The 27,795-nt window shown below is 34.7% G+C and overlaps 1 protein-coding gene across 3 annotated transcripts in view; it reads left to right on the forward strand.

The window, feature by feature from the left end:
• The first annotated feature begins 498 nt into the window (after positions 1-498).
• Positions 499-27,795, forward strand: part of LOC111054031 (actin cytoskeleton-regulatory complex protein pan1) — a 41,274-nt gene continuing 13,977 nt past the window's right edge. For all 3 annotated transcript variants that reach the window (XR_005570362.1, XM_039419681.1, XM_039419680.1), the window contains exons 1-9: positions 499-691; positions 1,984-2,120; positions 3,961-4,122; positions 6,871-6,995; positions 15,324-15,452; positions 20,064-20,157; positions 22,007-22,266; positions 23,548-23,664; positions 26,416-26,616. Coding sequence is in view for 2 of the 3 variants with exons in the window: in XM_039419681.1 (XP_039275615.1) it covers positions 2,014-2,120; positions 3,961-4,122; positions 6,871-6,995; positions 15,324-15,452; positions 20,064-20,157; positions 22,007-22,266; positions 23,548-23,664; positions 26,416-26,616 (1,195 nt within the window). In the remaining variant the exon portion in view is untranslated. The remainder of the gene's footprint in view (positions 692-1,983; positions 2,121-3,960; positions 4,123-6,870; positions 6,996-15,323; positions 15,453-20,063; positions 20,158-22,006; positions 22,267-23,547; positions 23,665-26,415; positions 26,617-27,795) is intronic.

Below are 27,795 nucleotides of genomic sequence, written 5' to 3' on the forward strand. Positions count from 1 at the left end.
GCCAAATCTGAGATACTTTTTGTTTCAGTGTGTTTCACGATGGTTTTATCAATTTTTTGTGAAAAATAAAAATCCACTCTCCAAGTCTCTAAGAAAATATAAATAAGCACAAATGATTATTTATCTCAGTTTCAGTGTGTGATTAAATCATATAGTATAGCAAAAAAATTCGAAGAAAGTTACAATTTGATTATTATAAAGTAATGACATAGTGAAACAATAGCGCACCTTATGCTATCTTAGCGTGCTCAGCGTATCTATGGTAATGATGTCTAGACCTAAGGTTTAAATTTCCCTCTTCACTGTTCCCCATCTGTATGTTTATTTTCTAGTTTTTGTTGACAGTTCAAGTAAGAAGGTTATATAGAATAAATTATCATTTCAGGTAACAAGATAATAAATTAGCGTAGATATACAGTATATATCTTGAAATTTTCATCATAAATAAGTTTGTTAACTAAGGTAATAGGATATCTTGATCAAGAAGGCTATGCTAATTTGACAATCAACATGGAGAAATTTTTGGATTTTGATGTTCGTTTATAAACACGGGTCTGAATTGTGTTCTGTTTGTTAAAATATCAAATTATGGAATTAGAATTTATTTTCTGTGGATTCAGACTTATTTTATGATAAACATTCTTGTTAAGGACAATGGCTTAGGTATTATAACCTCAAACATGATTCTTTGGTAAGTAGTGTCAGAGTACCTACTGGAATTTGTAAATGAGGTTATTCAAGAATTTTTCAAAAGTAGTTCAATAATGATTATTACTATCAAGCAACATATTACATCTATTTATTTGGTATCAGGTGTAGTAAAATAAACGTTATCAAGTTCTTTATACTTCTGGTTTTTTAAATTCTGATAGTCCTGACAGAAGATTATGCAAATTCACAAATTGGCCAAATAGACAGTTTCTTCATACAAATCGTTATAAGATAGTTTTGTTCTCATTTCAAACAGCATATCTTACTTAATTTTTTTCATTTTTCTAATTACAAATGGAATAATCAGAAAATTAATGAGCTTGCTAGTTATTCAACTTAGTTGTTAGAGGTATCATTAAAATTCAACATGTATACAATAAACGTTTGAGTTTAATTCTAAATTTCAATAAATTGTGCATTGCAATCTCAAAGCAAAAACGTAGATTTATATAGATTTAAGCTATTTTTCAGTCAGTGTGTAATCTTATATATTAAAAGAAGTGTCGTTCTTACATTTGTTATTTAAAGCTCAACAGTCAAACCCAGAGAGAAAGACACACTTTACTGTAAAACAGACTGTTATAACCTTTTAAAGGATGTTGAGAACCAACCTATTTCACCTTACAGTAATGCCCACATTGTACACCTTACAGATCGTTCTGTCTATAAGAAAAGTTTTAATAAGTATGTTTTGTTTTAGTTTTCTGCTAATTCAAACGTGAAATTATTATAATTATTGGCACTTTTAACTTGAGTGATAGACCGTTTTTACACCTAGCCTACCAACTGTCGGCCGACCCTCAAAATTGCCCTCCGATTGGCTGAGAATCAGCTGTTAGTGGGATTAGCTGCTAGCCAATCAGAGAATAATTCGGAGTGTCGGCCAACAATTTATTGGTAAGTGTGAAAACTGTCATACTTGTACATTGGGGCCATGCTTCAAAATACTGGAAAAACCTGTCGGGTACAGAAAATGTCGGTAATGATTGCAATCGTCTGTTAGGGCCAAGCCACACGTGGAGTTTTTCAGTCGTCAGGACAGGAAGCTCTCTGTTTACGTTGGCGTATCGACTGAGCTCCCTATCCAGCCAATGGGAGAGCTTCCTGTCTTGTCATGCAGAGTGAAAAACGCATCCTTTGGCTTGTCCCTTATATGTTTTGATCTAATAATGAATACAATATTGTAATTTATAATATTTTGCTTTTAAATCTATTAAAATAAAGTAGTAGTTTTACCAGGCTTCAATTTATTTGAAATAATTTTTGTTGCAGACGAAGACAGGTCCAACTCTATTGCCTGAAATGATTTCCGAAGTGCCAATAATATGGCTGCTGTCGTTGTGCAGTATGGGCTCAATCGTAGCAATTGTATTTGGCTGTGTGTGTGGCTGCCGAAAGAAAGTTCCCAAGTAAGATTATTTATTTAAAATGAGAAGAATATTAGTGCCGGTTGCACAAAAGCCCGTTGAATTATAATCGTTATTAGTTCTATAAAAACCAATTAGAGAAGCCTTCTTTTCGAAAAAGCCTTCTCTGATTGGTTCTTGTAAAACTAATCATAATTAAAACTAAACCAGCTTTTGTGCGAGTGGGCACAAGACATTAAGGGCCGTTTGCACAGTATAGATTGCTTAACTCGATTAAGTTAATCGAGTTTAAGTTAATCTGAAAGTTTAAATTTGAATCGGGTTTCTCAGTGCATTTACTAATCCAGTTTAAGTTAAACTAGTTTAGCTTGTCTACTTTAGAATGTCATCGTTTGTAATATCAGGAAAGGTAATTTTTACAGGAAATTTGCTATTTGTTTACAAACCATCAGTAAATTGAGGTTATGTAGCTACTATTTCCTGGTTCAAAATCCACAGAGCTGTAAGCTGTACGGTAATGAAAGTGAAAAGCGATCAAGAAATTCTTCAAAAAATGATGAAATGCTATATTACTATTAGAAACAAACTTATATTTAGTTGGCACCAAAAAATATAATGTAGAATGTAAGATAAAAACCTTATTTTGTTATGAAAATCCACTTAAATCTACTACGGTCTTCCTCGTTTATTAGAAATCTCTCGAAAGCAAAATATCTCGGTTATGTGTTATTAAAAACATGTTTTCTAATAAAAAATCACTGATAAAAATTGTCTTATTTTCTATCAAGTGGCTTATTTAATCAAATACTAAATTGGCACTTGCTTGACTCAAGCAAAACCGTTAAAAAAATTCTCTATCATCCCAGAAATTTAAATGATTCGTTTTTTGCCCAATTTTTCTCAGTTCCAAAATTTCTTTGGAGTCATCTCTATCAATCGCATTGAAAACTTTTATCAATTCCTGTCAATTCTATCAATAATGATTCACTATAACCTAAACAATATCATCGTTTACAGAAGCATAAAAACAAACGTCGAAAAATAATTTACTATTAGCTGTTTCCCCATCAAATTTTACAGATGTCTAGTTTATCCAAATTATTTGGTTTAAACCTCCTGTTTTGGAGGTTTAAACTTTCCCAGAGTTTAAACTCAATACAGAGTTTAAACTGATACTGCGCAAACGGAATTTTAGTTTAAACCAAAAAAAGATCCAGATTTGGTTTAAGCTTTAGTTTAAACTTACACTGTGCAAACGGCCCTAAAGATGACAATAACAGTATTGACAACATCAATGTATCATTTTCTATTATGTTCAAATACAATAACATCTCTCCCTATATAATCAAATTACAAATGATTTATTATTTATTTATTATTATATATTATTATTATTATTATTATTATTATTATTATTATTTTTATTTATTATTTATCTATTTATTACTTATTTATTATCATTCAAGTACAAGCACAAATCAGATATAGAATGATTGGGAGAGGACAACAGGTTAAGTCGCAAACGATCCCTCTCCCGAATTTAGATTTATTATGTTTCCAAAAATATTGTTATGTTCTCACTTGTATTAATATTGTCCGTCCTATTAAAAGTAAATAAAAAATACTATTTAGTAATATTTCATGTTTTTCAAATAAATTTAATTTCAATACGTTCTTATTCATTCTAGTTTATTGTTGAGTCATATTTTCATTACCAATTGAATCAAGTAAATTCAATATTAGTTTGATTTGTCGAAACTGTGTAATGATTGCAGAATTCACCGTTTCAGTGTATTAATTTATGTTTGAACTTTGTTATAAACACTGCTAATCTGATATTTATGATTTCGACCAAATTGAATATGTTCAAATTCAATAACAGGAATGAATTGATGGGTCTGGCTGGTATGGTGAAACTGACCAATCCTGAAGCAACAATCAGTTACAATTCGACGATTGTCGACTCAGTTCAAGTCGACCCGAACTCTGCCACTGCGGCGGACGGTGGTGCACATTTTCACCATCACACTGACATGAATAAAAGGTTCCTTTTTGTCACAGATCTTGCATGGGTGATGGGGCCTGCCTTGCTATTTTCCAATTTTGCAAATGTTTATTGAAAGTTTTCCGTATTATTTCGATCATTGTTGTACTACTGTGCTTGTAGTCTGATTGAAAGCCATGCAAGTTTCAATAATTTTCCGTATTAGTTATAGAGAAAAAATAGCATAAGTAGATAGATATCCCATGGTATAGGGTAGGGGTCTCCAACCTTTTCCATCCAAGGGCCACATTTTTAATTCTAGGGAGGCTTAGAGGGCCAATAAAAAGGATGTACGTGGAATTTGACTTGTGGGCCACAAACGACAGGGGATTTGGGGGGTGTAAAATTATTATATTTCCATTCAAATAATATGAGGAGTTTTAAGTAGGTTTGATTAAAAACACAGGAAGGAACAAACCAATTCATTTCATTTCAATACAAAGTCAAATTTATTGAGTGTAAAAAGGTCATAAGAAAACTTGAGAATGCATGAGTTTAGCAAGTTGAACAAAATATGATAACTTTTTTTCAATAATAATAAGACAACTTGATTGAATGAAAAAGACTAAGAAATTGTCAAAAAACCACTGATTTATTGATAATTAGAAAGACCGGTTTCGGTTATTACACCATTGTCAATCTCTGATAAACGAGTTTATCAATTATCAATAAATCAGTGGTTTTTTGACAATTTCTTAGTCTTTTTCATTCGATATGAATAATTACCACAATATCAACTTCTCAACTACACAAAAAGACAACTTGACAATACACGAATTTCCATAAGTTACTAAGCTAAAAGATAATACTTATTTTTAGTGAGAATATTGCATTTGTTTTTCACTCAAAATGTATGCCCATTTAGGATCAAACTTAGTGGTTCCAATTATTAAAATTTATTTCAAATGTTCATCTGATAAGGAGGATTTGTATTTGGATTTAACAAACTTCATTTTTGAAAATGTCTGCTCACACTTGTAGGGAGATCCAAAAAGAGAAAACATAGCTTCAGCATGGTTTTTTATGTTTTTAGTCTTTTTCTGGGAGAAAACTGTAAAATGGAAGTAGGCTACCTTCTTTGTGTAAATATATACAGTATTTTAAAAAATCTGTTGCAATAACTCTTGGCGGGCCGGATGTGGCCCGCGGGCCGTAGGTTGGAGAGCCCTGGTATAGGGCGTTTATGTCGCAACTTTTCATGTTATCTCAAGCCGATTACTGTTGATTATTGTCGATTTGTACTGTTTTGTTGGGGTGAGAATGTATGAACGGCACAATATGAGAGACTACCAGCGTCACACAGCTTCACGAGAAAGAACTACGTGGACTATCGGCTTGAGATAACATTAAAAGCTGCGAAATAAACGCCCTATACCATGGGATATCTACTTATGCTATTTTCCTCTACGGTTATACTATTAGTTACTTTTCATGAATAATATAGTCTAACAAAAAAAGATCACTGAAGATGATGCGTCAACTGCATTTAAACTTTATTTCCACTCAAATAGATTATGTGGAACTTAACTTTAGTTTATGACACTTGATATTGCTGAAAGTCCATTGATTTATGAGTTATTGTAATAATATACGGTTTACAAGGCAATAAAATGTAACAATCAATAACAGTGATAAAATTTCTCTCATATTTCAGAATCTTTTCTTGACATTTGACAGAATAGTGATTGCGCACAATCATCGTATTTTGAATGATTCAACAATATTGATAACAATATTCAAAACATCAATATTAATATTGTCACAGCACATCTCTTGAGCCGGCTAATTGAGCTCGTAAATGGAAGATTAGGTGACTCACCAGTAAATTATTATATTATTCATTCTTTCATGTTATTTTGTCAATTGGAGAAGTTCATAATGTAATAAATTCATCATTTCACTCACTGTTTTTCGGGGACATAACCACAAACTGCCGAATTGCTTGTTTACAATATTCAATTATGAATAAAAATGTTCAGTTAATTTTTTTTGTTTAAACGCATTCAAACCTCATAAACCAGGATTCAAATGAGACAGAACAGACAAAAAATAGGGCATTTGAATAATATTATTTCTTTATTTATTCATCATCTTTTAAGAAAATCTCTGATTTGATCAATAAAATACCAGAATTGTGAGTTTTAATTGCAATATCAATATCGAGGTGATGGAAGAATTCAGATTTGATTTGTTAATTATTTATTTATTTAGCGTATGGCAGATACACAACAAATATATAGCTAATGAGTCTCAAATGCCTAGATATACACTGTATATTTCCAAATTCTTTGAGATGTTGTGTAGTTTTCGGTCAGGAGAACATAAGTTTGTCTGACCGCCATTATTTGCTAGTCCATTTAGCGTTACCCAATGTGCACCATGGAGGCGAACAATTAATGTACAATTAATTATTATTATTTGTTAATTATTAATGTACATGATTAATGTGGCAGTGCCACAGCCACTGTCAGATGGTAGAAATGAGATTTGAATTGTTAAGGAATGAATGTAACTTTTCAGACCATCCATTGCTAGAATTAAGATTTGATTTGTTAATGATTTAATGTACCTTTTCAGACCATCCATTGCTAGAATTAAGATTTGATTTGTTAATGATTGAATGTACCTTTTCAGACCATCCATTGCTAGAATCAAGATTTGATTTGTTAATGATTGAATGTACCTTTTCAGACCATCCATTGATAGAATTGAGATTTGATTTGCTAATGATTAACTGTGCGTTTTCAGACCAACGACTGCCACAGCTACTGCCACCCGTAGTCTTCCTGATCTTCCGGTGGAGCCTGGAATGTCTGCTTGGGACCACAACGACACCAGCTCGGATCTTTATGCCACAGTAGATGAGAATAAGGGTATGATCACATCATAGGATGCACGTAATTTAATATTAAACCGTGTAATTCAATAATAAAGAGTGGCCGCGAGAAACATTTACATTTTAGAAATAAAAAATCTGGTGTGGTGCACTCACACAACTTTCCTTGACTTTATGAAAATTGATTCTCTGACGCTAGTGTTCACGCCCATCTCAAGTCTACTATTTAAATATCTGTGCCAGCTAGTGACAGGACAATACGCTGGAGACACACGAGGTCTGCTATCTTATTTAATTTTTTTAAATAAGTGCAATATTTCTAAAGTTTTTAATTTATTGTCATTCATTTAGAGTATAAAATCAACCTTCAAAATTCAAAATTTTAAATCATCATTTCTGGACTGAAAATGAAGTGACGAAGCAGTGTGTGACTATATAACCTTATCTTTTGGACAACATTAACATTTTATCACAATTTTTGGAGAGAAATAGTACAGGCCTAGCCTAGTTTTTCCTCCAATGTCATAATTGTATTATGATTATAGAATTTTATACAATAAATAAATAAAATAAAAAATAAAAATAAATCTCTTCATAGTGAATGATTTAATAGAATCAACAGTTGCCAACAGTTTGCAATTGAATAATCAAATTTTCTCGAATTTCGAGCTTATTTTCAATTTTAGGTGAAAATGTTACAAGACATTAATTGAAGAGATTTTCATGCTCAATCTTTTTCACTTGAATTTTTTGTTTAAATTGTATCTGAAGCCTGATAATTGGGAAACTAAAATCATACTTTGCATAGATGGGGCGGAGCTCCTGAAATTTTTACAGATATGGTACTTGTGGCAGTTGATAGATATTATCAATAACTATTCTAGGTATAAATTTGATAAAAATCGTTGGAGCCGTTCTCGAGAAAATCGCGAAAAACCCTGTTTTTGACAACATTTTCGTCATTTTAGACACCATCTTGAATCGCATTTGATCGAAATTGTTCGTGTCGGATCCTTATAGTGTAAGGACCTTAAGTTTCAAATTTCAAGGCATTCCGTTAACTGGGAGATGAGATATCGTGTACACAGACGCACATACACTCATATACACACACACATACAGACCAATACCCAAAACCCACTTTTTTGGACTTAGGGGACCTTGAAACGTATAGAAATTTAGAAATTTAGGTACCTTAATTTTTTTCGGAAAGCAATACTTTCCTTACCTATGGTAATAGGGCAAGGAAAGTAAAAAAAAACATTAATTTTTCAAGATACTATTTATACAACTTGAGTAAAATAGTTGAAGGTATATGCCATTTACTTTTCGTAGAGAAAATTATATGTGGAAAGTGACGTCCTTCCTCCCTGAAGCAATTTTCCATTCTGTTCAGGAAGCTTTTCCACACTCGTTCCAGTGCATCCTCAGTTATGAACTTGAATAAGAATCGCCGCTTTGAAGTAATTTAAAGTGATTTTTATTTGTGGAGACATTTGAAAGAGCAAGTCTATCGCCCCTTACTTTAGATGACTTGAAAGCGGCGATACAGTGGCGCCATTTCACCAAACTGCTAGGGGGGGGGGTAAAAACCAACAGGTATGAGGGGGGAAGGAATACCCCCAAAAGATAGAGGGTCCTGGGTTTTTCCCCATAAATGTTACATTCAAAGATATTATTATATTCTTCATTTTTCCAGTTTTATACAAATGTGGTTGAAGTATCAATACAAACATATACATTATTAGTTATTAAATCATGAAGTACTTATTAGAAATATAGCCCTGAAGTAGAAATACACTGAAACAGATTTCTTAAAAATCATGGAAACCGATAAATTTTTCTTCTACTATGAAAATTCCATCTATTTCAATGGGGATCATATTCTAATTGGAACATAACTTTCAGTGAGAAAGCTAAAGAAACATTAAGCTGTTCCCATAATTCTCACCAACTCTGTAATACATTTTTGATTGTCTGATTGTGCCCTTTCTTTTGCTTTCACTGTGACATCTTGCAACTTGTTAATTCTCACGTTGAAACTCATGCAATAACTCACTTATTGTGCCCTGATCAATAATTGTACCCATTCTATATTTAAGCTTCAACTATACTACAGGAAAATATATTCTTTATTACTCCGTACCCGTAGCCATACTTTCAAGGCAATTTTGCTACATTGTTGATACTGTAGAAGGAATTATACTACTGCTGTTTAAACAAAGTATTAAATCAGTATGAGATTCTAAGGATTCGTGTAGATAGACCCGAATTTTCATTATTTATCTGATCCTTGGGGGGGGCTAGCCCCCCCCTGAATGGCGCCCCTGCGGCGATACCTACTGAGGTGGCGTGGATCACTGAGGACACACTGGAACGAGTGCGGCAGAGCTTCCTCAATATGATAGAAAATTGCCTCAGAGAAGAAGGACGTTACCTTCCTGAAATAATTTTCTCTACGTAAAGTAAATGGCATATACTCACAACTATTTTACTCAAGTTGAATAAATGGTATATTGAAGAATTAAAATTGTTTTTTTATTCCAAAATGTAAATGTTTCTCGTGGTCACTCTATATAACCACCCGTACACCCATACCACAGTATACATACAGTACGGAAACTTGGATAGTACCCTGACGCTAAAATCCGCCATCTTGTTAGGAAGCGCCGCATTGTAATAGTATTGATGGTAGGTTCGGATCACTTCAATGATCCGGATCAATTGATCTCGTTCACTGCTACGAGCCAATGTGAAGACCAGGATTGGAACTTCCCAAGGTCACGTGACGTGTTTAGTATTGGGGTCATGTAAAAAGCATTGGTTAGATAGGCGATTGATTACAAGTTTCCATTCTGTACCTATTCTGTGCCCATACATCTACATTTACTATAATGGCATTTATAGGTTAGCACAAACAATACAATGATCGGAAAATAAAAAACAGGCTATGCTCAAAACTTTTTCAATTTCCTAATTTAGTTCCAAATTGTCCAAATATTATACATAGGTTCAATTTTCTACACCAAATCACATCTAAAAATATAGATTAGAATAGAACAAACATTTTCAAACTTGGATAGATTGATAGTAAAACTTCCCTAAAAACATGAAACAAACTTTTAATTCACAAAATAAAGAATAAAACCACTTAGATTTTGAGCTCGAAAATATCACGAAAATTTATCCCAATATAGCCTAGATCCACAATGAATGATTACCCGACTAAAGGTGCATTTTCGTTTTTGCGTAAATTTCCGCAGTCGACGACGACGACTTGTTGACATTCATATTGTCCAAATTTCAAGTGTGCTAAAACAGCTGATCAAATAACTTTTCATTATTTGTGTTTATTATTCAAGAATCAAACATTTCTAATAATATCAAAATATTGCCATTTAAAAGTATAAAAAAGCATTGTTGACATTCATATTGTCCAAATTTCAAGTGTGCTAAAACAGCTGATCAAATAACTTTTCATTACTTGCGTTTATTATTCAAGAATCAAACATTTCTAATAATATCAAAATATTGTCATTTAAAAGTATTAAAAAGCATTGTTGACATTCATATTGTCCAAATTTCAAGTGTGCTAAAACAGCTGATCAAAAACTTTTCATTATTTGTGTTTATTATTCAAGAATCAAACATTTCTAATAATATCATAATATTGCCATTTAAAAGTATAAAAAAGCATTGTTGACATTCATATTGTCCAAATTTCAAGTGTGCTAAAACAGCTGATCAAATAACTTTTCATTACTTGTGTTTATTATTCAAGAATCAAACATTTCTAATAATATCAAAATATTGCCATTTAAAAGTATAAAAAAGCATTGTTGACATTCATATTGTCCAAATTTCAAGTGTGCTAAAACAGCTGATAAAATAACTTTTCATTATTATTGTGTTCATCATTCAAGAATCAAACATTTATCAAAATATTGCCATTTAAAAGTATAAACTGAACCTCTCCCATTAAAACATAACTGAACAAAATCTTTTAGGTTATTCAGACAAATTGAAATCTACCTAATCTGAGATCCTCACCCTGTCGTGGTCGACGACGGCATTTACTCACAAAGGAAACCGCAGCTTTATGGAATGATCACATCGTATGCCCCTATGTGCAAGTGCACGCTTCGTCATGCATGCTCAAATGAAAATCAAAATCTGGAAAGAGCTATAGGAACATTCACACTGAACGCGTGCACTTGCTGGTGACGTTCAGTGTGAGCAGCTACGACAGGCACGTCATAACGCGTTTCTATGGACCTTTCATGCATGACCACGCGTGTACTTGCACATATGCATTTACCTCAACATCGCTCTACAATCATGAATGATTATCAGACTTGGGGTATGATCACATTGCTTGCACAAACGTGCATCCAATGTGATCATAGCCTAAGTCTGATAATCATTCATCATTGTAGAGCGATGTTGGGGTAAATGCTACTATAGTTCGATTCACGTAATAAGGTCGGTAGAAATGATATAACTACAGAGTTGCCGATTCTCTGTCACCATCGCCTTCTGTGGTAGACCTTCTGTGGAGATTCAAGTCATCCCCACTGATCAAGTTGCATACTGATTGCACTTGACACTGTAGAGCGACCCAACATGCAGCAACGCGCTTTGTATTCAGCAAAAGCGCATGCGCTTTGTATTTAATCGTAGTACCATGAAAAGCCACTGACAGTGAGTCAGTGACACTTCTTGCCCAAACTTTTACAGCTAATCGCTAATGTCTTTACCGCTAATCGATTTTTTCCAATAATTGTGAGTTGTATAACTCACAGTTTTCTTATGGATTACAAAATAACTAAGAAATTATGGAAGTGTAAAGAATCATATTAACTTGTAGACGTACCGTATGCAAAGAATACCGTATTTCACTAATAATATGCTATAAATACTTCACTAACACTACAAATTGATGTTCAATAATATACAAATACGAAATACAAGTTTGCAAGATGAAAGAAAATTCAGATTCAAATTCTGTTGCTTTCAAAGTGTTAGTGCCGGTTGAATTTTAATCGTGGATAATTCCACAAGAACCAATCAGAGAAGCCGTATTTTAAGAAATTCTTCTCTGATTGGTTCTCTTGAAATTAACCACGATTAAAATTCAACCGGCTTATGTGCAACCGGGCTTTAGTGTTCTACCTGTTGGCATTCGAATTCCAAAAAAAATTACTGTATGTTACACATACTGGTAACGGTAACTCAACTATTATATCAACAACTATTTTAGTTGTGGACAATATTTATCATCATAAAAATGAATCAACTAATAAATCAACAACTATTTCAGTTGTAGACTAAAGACTGTTCTCTTATTCTGAATTATCAGTTATTATTTTAGTTATTTTTTTGACTGAATTTTCAGTTTATCAGGTACAATAATAATTATTAGCCTATTCAAATTGTGGAAGACTCATTTATTTAAGAGAGAAAGCAATAGGAATGCCATATACAAACATTAGAGCATCAGTTTATGAATGCAGAATGAACGAATGATTGCAAAATTCTGAGATGTAGTAGTAGTCTCGCTCGAATTCGCGCTGTATCTATGAGACCGTGAGACAGCTCATGAAAGAGCGGATGAGGTAGCGCATTGTACTACGATTGAATACAAAGCGCATGCGCCGTTGCTGAATACAAAGCGCGTTGCTGCATGTTGGGTCGCTCTACAGTGTCAAGTTACTGATTGCTGATTCTTGTTGATAGTGATCAATTATATCTCAAATATATTGTTTGAAAATATATCTTTCCATGATTTAATCATAAATTTTCGCAACTGGAATTGAATTTCCTGGTAGTTCATTATACAGAGTGGGTGAAAAGTCCGAGAACGGCTTAATATCTCATACACAAAGATAATTTGACGGTGGGTGTGATTGGGGATCCTACTCAAATTGAAAAAAACTACTTTATAATGACTTTAAAAATCTGGTCCGCCATATTGGATCCGCCATATTGAATGCAACTTCATTTTTTTAAATAGGAAGGTGGTCGTGCGATACATGATTTCGATAGGGAATTTGAAGAAAAAATTAATGGTGGAAACCGCATATCGATATCTCGAACCGTTTCGGAAATATTAACATTATTAATCAATACTATTCTAAGCAGAAAAGAGAGAAAAACGTCTGAGAACGGCTTAGTATCTTATAAAAATAAGTGATTCCAAGGTGGGTGAGATTAGTGATGTTACTCAAATTGAAAATACTACTTTACTATGACTTTTTGAATGCAACTTTATTTTTTTAAATAGGAAGGTGGTCATGAGATACTTGATTTCGATACGGAATTTCAAAGAAAATTGAATGGCGAAAACCGCACATCGATATCGCAAACCGTTCAGAAGATATTCACATTATCAATCAGTACCATGCAAATCAGAAATGAGTGGTATTTATTGATAATGTGAATATCTTCTGAACGGTTTGAGATATCGATACGCGGCTTCCGCCATTCATTTTTTCTTGAAATTCCCTATTGAAATCATGTATCGCATTATCACCTTCCTATTTAAAAAATAGGAAGGTGCATTCAATATGGCGGACCAGATTTTCAAAGTCATTGTAAAGTAGTTTTTTCAGTTTGAGTAGGATCCCCAATCACACCCACCGTCAAATTACCTTTGTGTATGAGATATTAAACCGTTCTCGGATTTTTCACCCACCCTGTATTTCTACATAGTCTACAAACAGTTTGGTAACGGTGCTATGTTGGAAAAGGATAGAGCAATCTGCTTTGTCCAATGACAGGCAATAATAGCAAATTAATGTTAGCCTTTTCAACGTGAATGTTACTATAGCAGAGCATTATTGTTACGAGGGAACGTTCATCAGGAGCGAAGTTCTGGCTCAAAACAGGCTCACGATTCGTGTCATCTATATTTATGATTGAATTAATTAAATTGATGAATGAATGAAGCAAAAATATTGTTTCATAGAATTCATTTCAAGTCAGTTTTTTACCTGACGTGCCAGCAGAGTTGAACGTCTTGCAAATTTGGAATTGTAAATCCAATATAGGATCAAATCATTTTTGATCAATTGAAACCTACATTGATGGTTTCCAAGTAAAATCGTACGGGACTAACTATAGACATAGAGAAACAATAGCATAAGTAGATATCCCATGGCATAGGGCGTTTATGTCGCAACTTTTACTGTTATCTCAAGCCGATAGCCCACGTAGTTCTTTCCCGTGAAGCTTTATGACGCTGGTAGTCTCTCATATTGCCTTTTTGGTTGAGAGTTAGTGGGGAGGATATTTTTAATATTCTTTCCGAAGAATGGACATTGATATGTCCAAAGCTCCGCCAATTTATGTAGATGCATAACAATATAATTATTATCTATAGTTATTATACTGTATTACAAATTACTTTTTCATATCATATACAGTTCAATAATTATTTTCTTAGTCTATATCATGTAAATTCATCTATAATTTTGCTGTATTGTAAGCTATTGTATATAAGTGTATAAGACAGTATATATTGTAATCTACATAAATAAAGTACTCAATCAATCAATCAATATTGTGCCGTTCATACACTCTTACCCGGTCAAAACAGTAAAAATCAACAATAATCGACAGTAATGGGCTTGGGATAACAGTAAAAGTTGCGATTTAAACGCCCTATACCATGGGATATCTACTTACGCTATTGTTTCTCTATGCTATAGATCTGATGAGACTTAACACTCACCGATTATTGGCCGATATTTCTCGTCATGACACTCAGATTGTCTTCCGATTGGCCAACTCTCATTAACAGCTCAGATTCTCAGCCAATCGGAGGACACTGTTGATTTTGTGACGACACCCAGAATGTCCTCTGATTGGCCAATTCCCACCAACAGCTCTGATTCTCAGCCAATCGGAGGACATTGTTGATGTTGTGACGACACCCAGAATGTCCTCTGATTGGCCAACTCTCACCAACAGCTCTGAATCTCAGCCAATCGGAGGACATTGTTGATGTTGTGACGACACCCAGAATGTCCTCTGATTGGCCAACTCTCACCAACAGCTCTGAATCTCAGCCAATCGGAGGACATTGTTGATGTTGTGACGACACCCAGAATGTCCTCTGATTGGCCAACTCTCACCAACAGCTCTGATTCTCAGCCAATCGGAGGACATTGTTGATGTTGAGACGACACCCAGTATGTCCTCTGATTGGCCAACTCTCACCGACAGCTCTGATTCTCAGCCAATCGGAGGACATTGTGGGTGTCAACGATAAAGGCCGGCCGACAATCGGTAAGATTTTGAATCGGTTTAAATGTATTCCATTTTTTTCTGAATTGAAAGTAACATAATTTTGAAATGATTGCAGATAAACGACGATGCGTGATGCAGGGTCAGAGTGGAGATGACGGATACAATTCGCCCACACAGACTGATGACAGCCTCTCTCCTTATGCCAGGGTCAAGGGAGAACATCCCTACGATCAACTCAAGCAAAGTAAGCACGCTATGATATGTCTGCATTTATTCATTAAAGCCGTTCTATTGCAGTAAAAATTGCCTAAGTATACTCATTCAGTCCCTTGTCGCCATGTGGTGGAACGAGTTGTCTATAAAGGTGTGTACAGATATACGCGCCTCCAACACGCTCCGCACTTGCTCCGCAATCGCTCCGATCATGAACGTTACGCGAGAAGCTACGCAAGGGTTCGATAGAGGTTCGAAGGATGATCGATCCGCTCTTTTCTTATTGTTGACTTCACTACAACCTAACCTCACAAATGTGAAAATTTCAATCCAGTTGATCGGGTGACAAAACTAAATAAAATATTCAGACCAGAGGATTGCTGGGTAGCCTAATAATATATTATGTTTATATAATAAATTTATAATGAATATTATGATTATTTCATTTATTTTAATGTTCTATTATAAAAGGTAATGTCTGTCAATGTTTCAAAAGGTGAAAAGCTTGATTGGGAGTTCGGCTTCTTTCTTCTAAATGCTAATATGCCGGTACCTATTATTATAAATGCTTTTATAACTTTATATTATTCAATTGATCATTAATTTTGATAATTTTATTTGCTAACACAGAGATCATAACTATTAATAAACATTACAAATAAACACTTTGACCACGCATGCGCAACTATTGGTTAGTTCGACCTATAGTGAGGTCCACGTTATTATGACAGTATTTAATCAACTTTAGTTTTGCTATCCTTGTCTATCATTCGACAAAGCCGGTGATACTATCCTTTTCTAGGTCCACAACGATGACAATTATGTTTTTGACAGTGTAGAAGTATAATAATTATTAATTAATGCAGAGAATCGGTATGGCTATTCTTCTATCTTTATTCACTGCCATTATAACGTGGATCACACTATAGGAGCTTGCCAAGCTCGATCTCTGTTACACGCTCTTCTCGCGTTCCACTCTTGCTCCACCTGCGATCATCAATCGCTCTGCTCGAGTGACGTTCGATTGCGGAGCAGAGCGAAAGTCTGTACGCACCTTTAGGGTTGATGTAGAGGCCAATTATTATTATTCAATATTAAAATAGAATTAGCCCAAAAAACAGGATGTCACAGTTGGATATATAGGCAAGTCGTAAAATACAACAACTATTATAATAGGCCTATATATAATACCAGCAGGTAACCCGTGCTCCGCAAGGCTCCAATTAAAAACTTGACAAACTGAAAACCTGATCTACTGAAATCTTGAAGAATTGAAAAAAGGCCAATAACCATCCTCGTTGAATTAAGAATCTATATGCAAAATTTCAAGTTAATCAGACCAGTAGTTCAGACGTGATGATGCTTTGTTAGTGAATTTCCTATCCCGTACGTGTGTATAAGACAATTCTTTCCTTTATTATATTCTACATTATATATCACAATATTGTATATTTACAATAACTATTGGCTTTTCATAATATAAAAAAGAACAGAATGACTTTTTCATTTGATGACGTGTCGAAGTTTGGTCAGTAACAAAGACCTTATAGATATATTTATTTATTTATTTAATTAATCAATGAGAATTACACAACTTACAGAAAAGTACCACAGGCTTATACGCCCAAAACGGTTCCAATTCTAATTTATACAACAGTCCTAATGTAGCTAGGTTATGTGTCACTCAACATTCTTCAATTACACACTCAATTTAAAATTCAGAACACAAAAAAATCATTCTTAATTAAAAAAAAAACTTCTAAATTGAATCAATCACAATTAATTAGAAAATTCCAAACTTTGAAAAAATATAGAATTTTGAGATCGAAAGTCAAACAAACTATTTAGAACCACAATGCCTATGCCTTCCCAATGATAGCTTTTACTTAAAATTGAAGGCCACCATTGGGGTATTTTAGCACGAGATATTATATCTATATATTTGTAATACTATATATTACAAAGGCATTGGTATGTAATAATCTTATAGGTTGCCCCCTCAATGGCCGATTTAAATTCAAAGTACGACACTACCGCTGCATGTGAGTCTATGCATCTTTAAGGTTACAGGTGGAATTAAATAGAGAATGCATTTATTCAAATGCTAATTAAATAAACTTTTTTTGCAGCATTTATTTAGGATTTTCGTTCAATAATAATTATTCATCTTAAAGGTCTTTGGTCAGTAATATCCACTCAAACACAACGTACTCATACACACACCGTATTCATTTGCAATAATTTCATTTTGTAGCTGGCCACTGACGAGCGAAGGCTAATTCTCACCACCAGCTGATTATTCTCAGCAAATCGTAGAACATCATGGGTATCGTGTTGGCTTGTTGCAACTCTCATTATTCGCCATCTTGAGATTTCATGTTCAATTAATACTTGTATAAGCATTATTTATTCCAATTGTTTATTCGAGTGCCGGCCAGATAGCCGAGTTGACTAAGGTATTGCACCCTTCAGTCTGCTAGTGCTACCTGGTCGCAGGTTCGAATACCATCGAATTGGCATGGACGTTTGCTCATCTCATAATATTATTCACCCTCGCACTTTCCCATTACTCACGCTCAAGCAAAATGCTCATGAGGGAATCATCCGCAAATAAAAAAAAAAGAAAAAGTATGTTATTGACAAGATACGAGGGGTTGGCTGATAACTAATGCACACATGCTTGTAGAGCACAAACTAAATAAACTTCAGAAGCGCGTCTGGTGGCATGTGGAAGTACTATTTCTCCTCTACACGGCTGCACAGTTTGAAGGCGTTGTGTTCATCCAGTTTGGTTTTGTTAGTTAAAGTATGGCGTCGTGTTTTGGTGTTATGTAAACGCAAATTAAACAACGCGCTGTTATCGAATTTTTAACTGCTGAGAAAGTGAATCCTAGTGAGATTCATCGTCGTTTAAAGGCTGTTTATTGTGACAATAATGTTGATAGGTCTACCGTGAATCGATGGGTTATAAAATTTCGAGATTGCCAACCTGGAAAAGCCTCAATTGTTGATGAAACACCCAGCGTACGTCCAATCACTGCCACAGACGATAATCATCATAAACTCGTCAAAGACTTGATTCAAAATGACCGGCGAATCACTCAACAGCATATCGCAAACCAAGTTGGAATATCCAAGTAACATGTCGGCCTCATTATTGAACAATTGGGATACCATAAAATCTGTGCACGATGGGTACCACGCCGTCTGACAGACGAGAATAAACAGCGTTGATTGGAATGCTGGGAACAATTTGAAGTGCTACCGTTAGGAAGGAGACGACTTCATAGATCATTATTGAGAAGAATCAAGAATTAAATAACCTTTAAACGACGATGAATTTCACCGGGATTCACTTTCTCAGCAGTCACAAATTCGATAACAGCGCGTTGTTTAATTCGCGTTTACATAACACCAGAACACGACGCCATTCTTTCACTAACCAAACCAAACTGGATGAACACAACACCTTCAAACTACGCAGCCGTGTAGAGGAGAAATAGAACTTCCACATGCCACCAGGCTCGCTTCTGGGGGTTATTTGGTTTGTGCTCTACAAGCATGTGTGCATTACTTATCAGCCTACCCTCGTAAAAAGGTTGAATATATCATTCCGTGATGTATGAATAAATTCACAAGATTAAAAGTTGTCATTTGCAAATTTAGGGAGAGAAGTCAAACCTAGGGGAAACCAATACTATACTATATGAGGCTGGGAATAATGGAATCTACGGTTGTGCCCAATAGTTATTTGTATATCTAGAGTGAAAAGAAAAGTGCTGTTTCTTCTCCCTGAGGGAAAAGTTTGAAGCCCGAGGCGAAGCCGAGGGCAACAATTTTTTTGAACGAGAAAAACATTTTTCACTCGTGATTTACACATCATTTTCCTCCACCCACATTTTTATAAAAACTGCAAATAAAATAATTTTTAAAAACGTACGTGACCAAACAATGTGTTACAACATAATCTAAAAAGTAAACAGAAACAGCTGGCTTGTAATCACAGTTCTTCGCCGACAGCGATATCTGTCGGCAAAAGTTGTAACAATAATGGCCGCCACAACTACAGCTATGATGAAGTTCCCGTTTCAAATTTGATTAGTTAATGAGGAATATTCGTTGGCTGGTATTTTGAATAACATGGAATAAAAAAATTATAAATTTTTTTAGTATAGTGATATGAAGTTTGTAATAATTTTAGCATACAACATAAATTTCATATATGATCAAATGTCTGGTTGAGGTATTGAATTTAGTTGGTTTAATGACTACTCTATATGCTTCCTCATCTGAGCATAGACCTTCTAACCTATTTCAAATGTACGTTTTTAAAATAGAAATGCTTCCTATGTTATTTAAAATGGAGTTACTTTTACGCTCTAGGGAGTTTTTCTGTTTTTGAGTACCGAGAGCAAAAAAGTGACACTTTAGTATTATGTTACAGGGACTAAAGTAAGCACTTTAGACAGGAGGTGGAGGAAAAAATATTTTTTTGGTAGATCTGTAGTTTATCTTAAGTACTATCCTCTCAAGTCCAAATCATCTGTTATCAGATAATAACAGAATTTGTTGTCTTCTCTTATTACTTTTATTCGAGTTACTCGAATTTCCTAATTTCTGATTTTAATTATTCATTTGCTAGGTGAACATCCTTACGCACAAGTTCATGCCAATGGAGTAGCAGGTGGATCCATTGCAAAGCACAACAACTCTGCTATACCATCAGCATCATCACAGTATGTTGTTTATCATTTTCTCTTCACGCTACAATATACAATATTTTTCCAGTTTTTGAACGAGCGTAGCGAATTATTACTTTTGACTTTGAAGTTCGAGTCGTTGTCAGTTTGAGGGTTTATGAAATTCAACAAGGAACTCTAAAAGAATAAGGCTCAACTTACACTTCCTCGACTCGAATCGTACGACTCCATTCATGGATACTCGAGTCTCTCGACCTTACGACTTTCTTGCTCATTTTCACTATTTCAGTTCCATGCTACTCCATTTCTAACCTCAAATTTTAATGAATATTATTTTATTATCTTAAACGATGAAACAAATTTCAGCAACAATAAATAACATGTTTCTTATCTGTGCTTTAACCTTAGACCAGTTATAGAATAGACATGCTGGGAAGTCTAGCCTCTGTAGCCAACATCTACTGCCATATCGCCACATTGTGACGTCAGCATCGGATAGAAAACTTTTCTGCAGAGTTTGTTTACATTGTTTTCCACAAAGACCTTAAAGAGATATAGACCCACAATGCCTATGCCTTCCCAATGATAGCTCTTACTTGAAATTGAAGGCCGCCATTGGGGTATTTTAGCACGAGTATTATATCTATATATATTTGTAATACAATAGATCACAAAGGCATTGGTGGCATTGGTATGTAATAATCTTATGGGTTGCCCCCTCAATGGCGGATTTCAATTCCAAGTACGACACTAGCGCTGTATGTGAGTCTATGCATCTTTAAGGTCTTTGGTTTTCCATAGCTGATTGTGTCTATTTCAGATGGAAGTAAATTATTATTTATGAAAATGGTAAACTCCCGCTGAAATAGAAAACAATGTAAACAAACTCTACAGAAGTTTTCTATCCGATGCTGACGTCACGATGGGGCGATATGGTAGTAGATGTTGGCTTCATCGACTTTCAGTATGAATATACAATGGGCTGTGTCTATTCTATAACTGGTCTAAGGCTTTAACCATGAAGATGTAACCTCAAAGCTCAAATTCTAACCTCACTTCATCAAAAATACATGGTACTACGCAACTCAAATGGAGACTCGACCGACATGTCGAGTCGACGCACGACTCAGTCTCACAGTCGTGAGGTCGCAGAGACTAGAATCAACTGGTCTGAGTGTCACCATTTGAAAACACATGCTGCGTCGAGAAGAGACTAGAGTTGCAGTCTCTTCTCGACTTGAGTCGCGTAAGTGTGAGTTGAGCCTTTATGCTTCTTATGCAGATATATATGAAAATGTATCCTATTATATTAAGCGAGCAATTCCTGTATATGGTTTCTTAAGAGTGTAATAGCCTATGTTATGCGAATAAAATTGAAGTCTATTTTTCGACATGTCTATCTAGATCAGTGCTTCCCCCAATAAGTGGTCCGCGAAAGCTCTGGAAGTAGTTCGTGAGGAGTCCGAGGGAAGAAAAATTTATGTTTCAAGCTTTATTTGTGTTTTTGAAATTATCTATATTGGTCTGTATTAAAGTATAATCAATTTCTCTTCAAAAATGTTATACCGAACTCATCATAAGTTTAAAATATGTTTCCAATCGGTAAAAGAAGTGATATATTTTACAATTGGAATGCAATAAGATAGGATTATAAAATTTGTTTGGAATCCTAATAACAGATTTGTACCACGTGACTAGCTAATCTGCCTGACATTTGATGGCCAAACTGTATTAGGCTCAGCCTAATTTTTCCTCCAATGTCATAATTGTATTATGATTATAGTGTTTTATACAATAAATGAATGTATTTTTAACCATAACCTAACCTAACCATTTTGTAATGCATTAATTTGAAGTGCCTAATTGTTTGATGTTGTTTGAACAGACCGCCGGAGCACAGTGTTAGCAGTCCAACAGCACCGCCGCGCATGCGCAAATCACTTGCGCTGTCAGACAGCAGTTCTCGTGACTCTCTGCCGCCTCCGCACGATTCGATTCCAGCCGCCTCCGCCATAGCGGGCAGCATCGCCGCCAGCCAGGAACTGCCCTATATGACGCCGCCCCTCGTCCTCTCTGCCGCCTCCACAGCAGCCCCCTCCGCTTCTAACCAGCAGCACTTCAGCGGCGATTCGCAGGATTCCAGCAGTAAGTTGACAACAACCGTTTTCAATAAGGATGATAATAATAAGATTAATAAATTTGACTGTATCTCTGTGTGAAAATGTACAAAACCAGTGAAAAATGAAGAATAAAAGCTTTAAGTTGGGAAAAGCTCAGGTTAGGAGAAGCTTTAGGTTAGGAAAATATTCGGTTAGGAGAATCTAAGGTTAGGAAAAGCTTAGGTTAGGAAAAGCTCAGATTAGAAAAAGCTTAGTTTAGGAGAGAGTTGGTCTTGGCTCAGGCTCAGTAAGCTTTGGTCAGACTTGGTCAGGTTAGCAATTATTATTTGACTTGATTTAAGAGTTCATTCAATTAAAAATTATTGTTGTAATAAGAAAATGTGCACAAGAGTAAAAGTTTGTACTTTTTCACCACTTTTTCAACTCCTAGTTCTGAACTTCAAAGTTCTTTCTATACTCCAAGACTTCTTATCTCTACCTTTTGAAAAACCTCTTTAATCTCAACTCTTGAATCCTTTCTCAATGTTCAATTCTATTCAATCTTCTCAATTACTATAAATAATGACTTGAGACTGGTTTAATTGGAATCGTCCTCAATAAAAAATACGATTCGTCAAATTTGAAGTCACCAAGAATTATTAAAAATACAAATAATAATGAACATTTCAATTCTTTCATTACAAAAAAATACCAATTTCTGTAGTGTTTCAGTTAGCTATACCGTAACAACTCTTTTGTTAAATTAATGAAAACTTTCTGGAATAATATCTTATTTATTTTTCATCAAGTAGTAATCAATTATATGGTATTTCAATGTCCATGTTTGCCTGCAGTAACACTTCAATCACTTTCGAAGAAGTTAAATTGATGCCTACATTCATTCGAGCAATCGCTTATTTTGAAATCTCTAACTAGGCCGTATCTCAGAGTTAGCTGTTGCATTGGCTTCTTACTTCATTGTTAACATAACCTCATTCTTCATTATTGACTCCCACTACAGACTCAAGTCTTTGTGGAGAGTATTCACTGTTAAATGTGTAAATGAATTTTATAAATTTGTATTATGTTTTGTGAATAAAAAGTTATTTGATTTGACTTCAGAAACTCAAACTTGTTTTTTAATGTTTAAATTAGTCTTTTAAGATACAATTTATATTACCGGCACCTATTTTTTTCCTCTTCAATTAAAAAAAAATTGAGTCGATATCTTTAAAAATAGTTGAGATACAATTGTGCCGTAATTAGTCACATATACCTTCAATAATTATGTGTGCATTGTGTTAATTTTTCGTTGGAAATGTTTCAGAAGGCTACACAAGCATCAGTGTTCGAGAGCCTTTGTCCACGATTCTTGGTGAGAGGAGTCGATCTCAGCGACAGGATTTGATCGATTCACACTACATGACTGTGTCTGATGACTCAGGTGATCATTCTCACCCAATTTTAGATAAAATGAGAGCTAAACTCCTCTAAATGCCATTTATAAGTTTAAAAATAATGCATGAATTATGTATAGTTGATGCGAATGAGTTTTAAAATAATCTTGATTTGGAACCCACCTAAATCTGTCCACTCATCTCTAGTAATCAAAAGTTCCACCACCCACGCACAAAGTACTCTTCATATTGAATTTCTTCATCTACAATATTTAATGTTTCATCTAGTTTCAACACCAAAATTACGTCTTGCAGAGTATAGTATGAGTGAAAATATGGAATATTTACTGACTGGAGCTTGCTTTCGAATCTTATAGGTCAATAGGACTGTTGGGGGCGTATTCCTAAATCCTATAGGGGCGTTTACATTTGTCAAGTTTACAAGAATAAAAACTTGAATCCACTTTACCCTTAGACCAGTTATAGAATAGACACGGCCTATTGTATATTCATACTGAAAGTCGATGAAGCCAATATCTACTGCCATATCTCCAAATCGTGACGTCAGCATCAGATAGAAAACTTTTCTGTAGAGTTTGTTTACATTGTTTTCCATAGCAGATTGTGTCTATTTCAGCGGGAGCGCAGCTGGAGTTTACCATTTTAATGAATAATAATTTACATCCTGAAATAGACACAATCTGAAAGTTTTCTATCCGATGATGACGTCACGATTTGGAGATATGGCAGTAGATGTTGGCTTCAGAGGCTAGACTTCCCAGCGTGTCTATTCTATAACTGGTCTAAGACTATACCAATGTAGACCCTTCTTCAAGATTTGATGATTCTAGTGGATGTTGAACATGTATGACTTTTGGGTTCAACTTGAAGGTGCAATCAATAATGAAACATCAATAGAGTTGAACAATAATGAGAAAATGAGATCAAAATCAGTTGTCGGTCAATGTAGAATGTATAAAAACAACTACATAAAAAACTAGAAAAATAAGAAGAAAATTCTGAGATTAAATAGATTTTTCACTTCATGATAAATATCGGGGACCGAGCTTCGCTGTAGAGTACAAAAGCATAAAAAAATCATTACGAAAGAAGAAATTATAATAATATTTATAGTTCATACAGAAATGTTCTATCTAATCACAGTGAATTGAGATTAATTCCCAGAGGAATACGAAAATTTCCCTCACAAAGGCCCGGTTGCACAAAAGCCGGTTAAATTTTAATCCTGATTAATTTTACGTCAGAGAAGACCATTTCAAAAAGATTGTTCTACTGGAATAAATCAGGATAAAAAATAACCCGGCTTTTTTGCAACCGGCACTAAGTACCTGATTGAATAATTACAAAAGTTCAACAGCTGAGTCATAATTTTGACACAGTCCCACACACATGAACTCGCTCACTCACTTCCATCATCAACAGACGACGAAATAATTATTATCAGCTGTTTTTCCAAGGATGAATAATAATTATCCTTTTAATGTCCTTCAGCGAGTTTTCCCAGGGATGAGACCTAGTGCAATCGAATCTCTATATTATAAACCTACTATGTTCTGAATTTCGTGAGAATCGTTAGAGCAGTTTTCGAGATCCGGTGAAATACAAACATATGTATAAACAGAAATTGCTCGTTTAATAGTATAGGATTATATACTTTTGAGGCTATGAAAACGTGCAAGTAAACTTGACTCTTGTCTTCAAGTTTCCAAAATCGTCCATTCACCTCAAACGTTAAAATGAACTTGAATATTCAAGGAATCTTGACTAATGTAAACCCTACCTATTCGATTCCAGAGCATGCTCCAATCAGTGAGTAAATATTTCATATTTTCACAATAATTGTAATCTGCAAGTCGTCATTTTAGTGTTTAAACTTGATGAAAGCCTTTTCAACAGATTATTTTTATCTTCATACAATATGTTTCTGCTCAGATAACTAGCAGTTCTGTGAACAGTAGACCTCACGCAGTTATAAACCGCAGCCTCCTCTTATACTGTCCATCAGAGTAAATCCTGTCTGTATGTCGTGTCGGCGAGATATCGGTGTGAAAACGGCTAATGGCTGTTCGGGTTGGTGTATCAAAAATGCTAACATCAAAAGCTAATCTCCTTCAAGACATACTGGCAACAGGACAGCCCGAGTTCAAAGCAGAGAAAGTTCGAGAGACAATACTATGTTTTTTAGTTATTAATTGCATGTGCTATTGCACGCAATCAATAGTTCATTTAATAGTGCATAAAAATTACATTCAATGAGGCATGCAATTAATAGTCTACACAGCTGCTGATTTTTTACCAAGTTACATTAAGATAATCCACTCGACAGCTGATTTATGATGAATAATTCTATAGCCTGATTTTTACTCTAATATTGGCGTATGAAGGAGGCTCCTTTTCCTTTTATATTTTCCTTGAAATGCATATTTCCAAAAACCGTGTATATACGTAGACGCGCAATTCAAAATGGAACATTCCTGTCAAATTTCATGAAAATCTATTGCTGCGTTTCGCTGTAAATGCGCAACATATAAACAAAAAACATAAAGAGAAATGCCAAACCGTCGACTTGAATCTTAGACTTCACTTCGCTCGGTCAATAATAAGATATGCTTTGTTCATGGACGAAATGTACGCGGCAATCGAATAGCATTTTTGTACGCGACATTTATTTTTATTTTCATACAACATGTTTCTACTCATTTACTCAGATAATTTAGATGAGTTGTGTTTTTGGGTATCATTAAATAAATTAATAATTTTATTTATTTTGTTGATAGACGAAATGTACGCGGCAATCGAAGAGCCAGGCCAGGCCGTGTACACGAGTGGGAGTGAGACGTACGCGCGCATCCGTCCCAACCCTCTCCCTCAGACGAGGCCTCCTCCCGCTCCCGTTCCCCCAGAAGACAGAGACAGAGACAGAGAGCTGGAGAGGCCTCCCTCGCAGCAGGCCAGGCGGATGTCGCATTCCCGGCAAGGTACAAGTTACAACTGTTAAACAGAGCACGGTATATAGAAGAAGACGGTAGGTGTCACGCGCATGTTTTTGATGAATTTCCGGTGTTGCTGACGTCATTTTATATACAATCATCTGGTTTTAACTAATAAGTTTTATAAATTGCAAATAGGTGTAAAAACCTCGGTTGGTGGCGATGACGTAATCTAGCTGGCTGGCCACTGCGCACACATTTCATGACCCCTACCGTTTTCATCTAAATACCGTGATACAGAGTATCCCACAAAAGTTGTAACAGCTAATGATTCAGCAGATTCTCTATTCATTCATACAATAAGTACATCATCAAAAATAATAGGGAGAGAAAAAAATAAGATAACCTTGTACTATTCCTCTCCCAAATTTAGATAAGGTTACCCATAGTCCGAAATAGGTTATTCATGATTATTCATGGTTATGGAGTCCATCTAAATACATCAGTTGTACTACAAGAATTATAGGTTTTATTATTTTATTTTATAATTTCACATAAAATCACACAGCAGAGCAGAGTTCCAGTGTTGTATGAAATGTCACAACTATTATAAATGGAAACAATGATAACAAAACATGAATAATGAATGATAAATAATACCCTTTAATATAGAGTATATTGAAATTTCAAAATAAAGTATTGAGGAATATGGTCAACGCTCCTTGGGAATAAAGTTGAGCATTTGCTTATACTTCTAAAATATGGAGCATTTGCTTCATTTTCTATGAATAAACGTGAGCAAAACATTTTGCTCATGCTCATCAAAAACAAAAAAAAGAGTTTGAGCATTTACTTGAAAGTGTATGAATAAACTAGAGCATTTGCTCAACTTTTGAAGCAAATGCTTCAAAAAAGGTGAGTCTAGTCTAGAGCAGCTTATCACTTTTTACTCATAGTAAAATGGCTCAACTAATTCGTATGAGGAAGAGGAAACTATACCAGATACGATCACAACCAATAGTTGAGAACTATAAAACTCTTTCTAGATTCAACCATGATATATATCACCATTATTTCTACAAAAGAATAAATTCAAAAGATAGCTATTTGATATAAAGATAGCCATCACAAAATAGGAAATAGACATTTAAGAAGATGAGAGTGTTGACGATTATTAGAAGGATATTGATATTATAAAATTATGCTAAATATTATTATAGAGATGAC

The sequence above is a fragment of the Nilaparvata lugens genome, chromosome 1 (genome assembly GCF_014356525.2).
Source record: "Nilaparvata lugens isolate BPH chromosome 1, ASM1435652v1, whole genome shotgun sequence".
Classification (NCBI taxonomy): domain Eukaryota; kingdom Metazoa; phylum Arthropoda; class Insecta; order Hemiptera; family Delphacidae; genus Nilaparvata; species Nilaparvata lugens.